The sequence below is a fragment of the Bombyx mori genome, chromosome 1 (assembly GCF_030269925.1).
Source record: "Bombyx mori chromosome 1, ASM3026992v2".
Classification (NCBI taxonomy): domain Eukaryota; kingdom Metazoa; phylum Arthropoda; class Insecta; order Lepidoptera; family Bombycidae; genus Bombyx; species Bombyx mori.
In genome coordinates this window covers 8,042,013-8,048,638 of record NC_085107.1, presented here as the reverse complement: position 1 = coordinate 8,048,638, position 6,626 = coordinate 8,042,013, and the positions used below count along the sequence as shown (strand labels likewise).

The 6,626-nt window shown below is 32.1% G+C and overlaps 1 protein-coding gene across 1 annotated transcript; it reads right to left on the bottom strand.

The window, feature by feature from the left end:
• Positions 1 to 201: 201 nt before the first annotated feature.
• Positions 202 to 1,907, bottom strand: LOC101745832 (transcription initiation factor TFIID subunit 7). The gene has a single exon (XM_004929767.5). The coding sequence runs from the start codon at positions 1,905 to 1,907 to the stop codon at positions 747 to 749; it is 1,161 nt and encodes a 386-aa protein (XP_004929824.1). The 3' UTR covers positions 202 to 746.
• Positions 1,908 to 6,626: the final 4,719 nt, after the last annotated feature.

Sequence of the window (6,626 nt, the reverse complement as noted above, 5' to 3'; positions counted from 1 at the left end):
AAGTTGCTCGTAATAAATTTTGTTCTAATATTTTATGTCAGCCAACATCTCCCTTGAGTTGTGGGTGACGGAAATTACGCTATCATATTTATAAGCACCGGTAATCACTTAATGCCAGATGGGCCATGAGCTCGTTAACCCAAGAAATTAGTAAAAAAGTTATTGCTTCTAAGGATATTAACACAGAAAGTAAACAACCAATTTAATGTACTTTCACCAATCAGTTTCTAATTGGAATGTTAGGTTTAGCTACTTGCTATACATTATCAATTATTTCACATACAGATAATTTTTATTATAAATTAAATCTATAATTTTTTTTTATTTTTACCCTGAATTCAAAAGTGTTAAGTAATCATTCTCGAAGTTAAAACAGTAATTAATCATGTCAATATATAAACTTGCTATTGCTTTTACTCATGTTATTGACATTCGACTTGACAGTAGCTTGCTCTTCAGATTCACAAGTAGCATTGCATGAAGTGCAATAATTAGTGAAATACACAATTTTATAACAATTTTCATTTAGTCCATGTATACTTTTTAGTTTCTACTGTCATAATTTACGAAAGTGGTTCCCTTACTCCCAGTATAATCAATTAAAACAGTACAACAAATAAATTCACTTAAATTAAGTAATCAATAATATAACTCTTGAAAAGAATTAATGAAAAATATCCAAATTGAATCAATAAAACTCAATTTTTACTATTTTAAAAATAGTACATTTCTGCTATATCTGCATTTTAAATATCCTCAGAGTTTTGCAGAGTAAGAAGACCCTGGTATTCCATTTCTTTATACATTATATCTTGATTGAGAGTGTGTAGGTTATCTTGAAATCTTTGACGTAGAGCTAAGTTTTCTATTCCTGAAATTTCAAGTTTGATCTTCTGTCGGCGTTGTTTCAGTTCATCCACTTCCAATTTAAGTTGATTAATTCTCAAAGCCATATCATCTTTTTCATTGCTAAATTCACCATCATCTTCAGATGAGAGATCACACTTTGCATCAGAAGTTGATGATACTCCCTGGGATGATTGGAACATATGAGATCCAAACTCAATGGGTAAGGCTGATGATTTAGTTAGTGATTCACCCAAACTTTGATTCGTGCTATTGCCAGAAAGACGACTGTCACAAACTGATAGACGACTGTTTTGCAAATCAACATTAACAGTTTCATCTTCAAAATCACTATCGCTCACACCCCCTCCAAATATATCAACAATGTTTGATGACTCTGGTTTAGTGGCATGCAATGTTAATTCTCGTTTAGAGCCTCGTTTAGTTTTTGACTTTTTTTCAGGTTTTGTATTTTTTGATGTGGTTGGTTCAGGCTTGTTCGATTCATCTTCTTCTTTGATAACTTCCCAAGTGAAACTGATAGCTTCATTATCAGCTCTGAGTAGCCTCTTAACTTCTTTTTCTATTTCTGGTGCTTCAACAAACTTCTTCTTTAGAGTTTTTCGAAATCTGCGTTTACGAACATTCTTAGTTGGTGGAGTTACACCATGGGGCCACAAATACTTTTTATCTACCTTATAAGGATCCTTTTTTTTATTTTTTGTTGGTATTTCTTCTTCAGCTATTGGTTGGTCTGGTCCATCTTTGCAAATCATCATTTGACAAATATCTGCTGTTTTATAGAAACTTTTACCATCAATAGTTTTCAAGGACTCGACAATAGTTGGAAGGTCAATTATTTTAGCATGCATCAACCAATGATCCAAGCGTACCTCTCCACGCCGCATATCATTATCAATCTGTATGGTAAGACGATTTTTCAAATTCTCACCTGACTTTAACAATTCTCGTAGTATTTTAGCAGGATGTTCAGGAAGCTTAAGTATGAACTGTGACTCTAATTCAGCCGGATATTCTAGTTCTCGTTTGTCTTTATTCATTGTCGCTGCCTATGCACCTACTTAAGAACAAGGTGATGTACAGAAAATGTCCAAATTACAAACTGCGTAAATAGATAGATACAAAAAAATCACTTATTGAGAGCAACAACAACTTGATAAATCATATTATTATTAACACTAATTGATTGGTACATAATTACTTTCATAGCTTATCATATTCGTTTCATAAATAAAATACATTGAGTGTCGTAAAATTTATGTTTATAAATATTAGGACGTATTTTTTTAAGGGATTTTATGACCTGGTAACTAAGACCTTTAAGTACTACTGACTTCATTACTGCTGAGCAAAGGGACTTTAAATTGGCTATAGAAGACAAAGAAAAGCGTATTAAGTTTCTGGAAGCAGCACTTCTTAAAACTCAAACTGACCTTTCCAAGCTGCAGAGTCGCACAGCTACAATAGAAAAAATTTCAAGAGATTTAAATATTGAAATTCATGAAATACCTGAGAGTAGAAATGAAAATGTTTTGGATTTGTTTAAGAGACTGTGTGAATGTCTACGAGTTGTTATTTCCGATAATGACATTCGCGCCTGCCGCAGAGTAGCCAAGATGAATACTACCTCGGTTCGGCCACGAAATATCTTGGTAACGCTGTCTTCGCCGCGACTTCGCGATCAACTACTCTCAGCTGCTACGCGGTTTAATAAATCTTCCACCAATGAAAAATTGAGTACTACTCATCTGGGTATAAATGGTGAGCGCCGTAGGATTTATTTATGTGAACATCTATCACCAGATGCGAAAGAATTGCACAGCTTGGCCAGAAAATTTTGTTTTGAGAATAAATATAAGTATGTTTGGGTTCGCTTTGGCCAAATTTATATTCGTAAGGATGAACAATCCCCGGCTTTCCATGTAAAGAATATAGACTCGTTAAATAAGTTATCTTAAGTTAACATAATAAATACTAGATATATATTTCGTTTTCCCTTGTTATATAATAATTATGGTTAGTGTATATTATCAAAATGTTAATGGGATACGTAGTAAATTAACTCAGTTTTATATGAATGTACTAAACTCAAATTTTGATATTGTTTGCCTTACGGAAACGAATTTAAATAACAGTGTTTTTGATGGTGAAATAATAGATGATCGCTATAATGTTTATAGACGAGATCGTGCTGAAACTCACTCTAAAAAACAGGAAGGTGGTGGAGTGCTAATTGCTATTCATAAACGATTTAAAGTTATTCGTCAGACACACTGGGATAGCGGTTTTGAAGATATTTGGATTACCGTTATGCACGAAAAAAATTGTGTTCCTAATATTAATATCTGTGTTTGTTACTTGCCTCCTGACATGAATTATAGTGATATAGATTATTTTTATTCACACTGCCAAAACATTATTTTAAACGAAGTTCCTGATGATTACTTTTTATTAGTTGGAGACTTTAATACTCCTAACATACAATGGCCATCATTAACTTCTTCATATTTCTATCGAACTACTTTAACACATATTCCAAATAAAAAGTCTGATAGTTTAATAGAACTCGTAACTACTTGTGGTCTTAAGCAAGCTAATATGATTTTAAACACAAATAAGCGTATTCTTGATCTTGTACTTTCTAATTTGGAGACTGTTACTGTTAATGAAACAACCGAATTAAGTCTACTAGACAGATATCACCCCTCAATATTGATAAATATTCCTCAGTATAGCTTATCTAAATCTCTAAAACAAAATCCCCGCAAAAGATTAAATTTCTTCAAGTGCGACTTAAATAAAGTTAAGTATGAATTAAATTTAACAGACTGGTCTGAAATTCTAAATCATGATGATGTTAATGTATGTTGTGAAATCTTTTACAGTACATTGTTTGCAATAATCAATAAATATACCCCGGTTACTAATGTTAAACACCATAGATATCCAATCTGGTATAACAAGTCTTTAATCAAGTGCAATGAAGAGAAAAATAAGTATCACAAATTATTTAAAAAATTTAAAAATCCACGCGATTATGACGTATTCTCACTTCTCAGGAAAAGATGTAAGAGATTAGCTGTTGATTGTTACAATAACTATGTATCTTCTATTGAAAACTCACTTAATAAAAATATTAAAATCTTTTGGAGTTACGTTAACAATAGAAGAGTTTATGGATCTAACACATCTCTTCCACAGGCCATGAAGTTCGGTGAAACGATTGCAACTAGCGGATTGAGAATAAGTGAGCTTTTCTCACAATATTTTAGCTCTGTTTATGAGAAAGACACAACTGCCAACTTTTCTTATACTTTCGATGAGCACATGTACTTTAAGGATCGCATAAGTAATACGTTATCTTCTATTGTACTTGATGAGGGCGAGGTTTTTCTCAAACTTAAGCTACTTAATATTAGTAAGGGTGCTGGACCTGATCGAATACCCCCCTACTTTGTTAGGAGTTGTAGAAATGAGTTAGTTTCTCCTTTATGTAAACTTTTTAACAAATCCCTTGCTAGTGGTGTTTTCCCTAATCTATGGAAAACCGCATATATCATACCCATTCATAAAAGTGGTGATAAATCGAGATGTGAGAATTATAGACCTATAAGCATATTATCATGTTTTGCCAAAATATTTGAATCTTCAGTTTACATGTATCTTTATAATCATTTTAAACCTCTAATCTCTGAAAAGCAGCACGGGTTCTTAAAAAACAAGTCTACTATAAGCAACTTATTAGTATATAAGGATTTTCTTTGTAAATCTTTTGCTGCTGGAGGCCAGACTGATTCTGTCTATACAGACTTTTCCAAGGCTTTCGATAAAGTCAATCATCGTATTCTACTTCATAAACTAGTCTCGTACGGCATACACGGTAACTTATTTCGTTGGATCTCTTCTTACCTCAACAAGAGAAGTCAGTTGGTGGCCTTGAAGGGCTTTCTCTCGTCCCCTGTCACAGTAACATCGGGCGTACCGCAGGGCTCTAATCTCGGACCCTTGCTTTTTAATATATTTGTAAACGACTTAACTGAATATTTAGTTTGTAATCATTTATTATATGCGGATGACTTAAAAATATTTCACAATATTTCAAGTCCAGCTGACTGCTCCCTTTTGCAGCAAGACTTAGATACATTAGTTAAATGGTGTAATTCTAATCATATGTTTTTAAATAGTAGCAAATGTTTTGTTATTTCATTTACGAATAAACGAAATAAAATCATTAATAATTATTTTTTGAACAATAGTGTCTTAAATAGGTCCGTTGTCGCTAAAGATTTAGGTATTATCTTTGATGAGAAACTTTCATTCCGTTCACATTATCAATATATAACTTCTAAAGCTAATCAACTTTTAGGTTTCGTTCTCAGATCAAGCAAAGACTTCAAGAATCCTCATTCGGTATTATACTTATTTTTTTCACTTGTGAGAAGTCTCTTGGAATATGCTACACCAATATGGTCTCCGTATTATAAAGTTCATATAGATGATATTGAAAGAGTGCAGAAAAAATGTCTTAGGATATTAGCTTACCGTTTGAAACCAGGTCGAAATAATCTTAATTATGAATATAGACTAACCCAATTCAAAATTGAATCTTTATCTCTTCGTCGTAAATACTTTGACTTAGTCTATTTGTACAAAATCATACATTATATAATAAATTCAAGTGATTTAATTTCGCAAATATCTTTTAATACCAGATATACTGCGCGTAGATCACATTGCACTAATCTTTTTGCACTTGAAATTCACAAAAATAACATCTCATACTTTAATCCCATTGTTAGAATGGCACGACATTATAACGAGTTGGCAAGTGACAACACTGATCTTGATATATTTGAGAGTAATTTTTATAAATATTGTAAATTAGTTAAACATATTCTCAAATAATTAATATTGTCCAGTTAATAATACATTAGATCTAATTTAATCAGATAGTAACTTACATATGTGTGTGAGTGTGTGTGCGTGCAGCTGTGTGTGTGTGTGTGTGTGTGTGTGTGAGTGTGAGCGTATGTGAGTATGTATACATCGTATTTAGGCATCTGTTCAGTTGTAAAAAATTTTCTGTATGCACCTGTTTTGAATTGCAATCCAGATTGTTATGTTAAACATTTAAACTTATAATTTTAGTGGTTGTAATTTGTTTTGTGCATCAATAAAAAGAAAAAAAAAAAAGTCATGTCTTATTTTAATTTATATTCTTTATGAAAGTTAGTTTTATGAAAAATGATAGGTATTCATATGGAGTGAAATGAAATGAAATGAAATGAAGATGATTAATTTGAGACATTAATCAATTGGGATAAACTTAAATGAAATGAGATAAGATGATATGGGATTTGTATATAAGGGAGATTTAGCTTATTTTAAATTAGAAAGCTTTGATGTTCGCACTACCTTTGCATAAATAAAACTTCTCATACCATGAAGTACGTCCCATTAGTTGTGGACCTGTACTTTTTAGTTGTTTTATGCAAGGTAGCCGAAAAAATGTAATGTTAATTTCAACGTGTGGAAAAGAAGGTACAGCCATGCATTTTTTTGTATTTATTGTTGCTACCTGAATAGAAAACACCGAAACGTCTATAAACCTTGCGACATTTTCGAAGCGATGTATACTGGGCATCATTAATCACATCCTAGTTCGTAATTCCCTTAAAGCGACTTTTTAGCTTTTTGGCGAGAACGCGAAGAGCGCAGTTATGTGATTTGTTTTCTTTTGTCTATTTAGTAATTCTTCA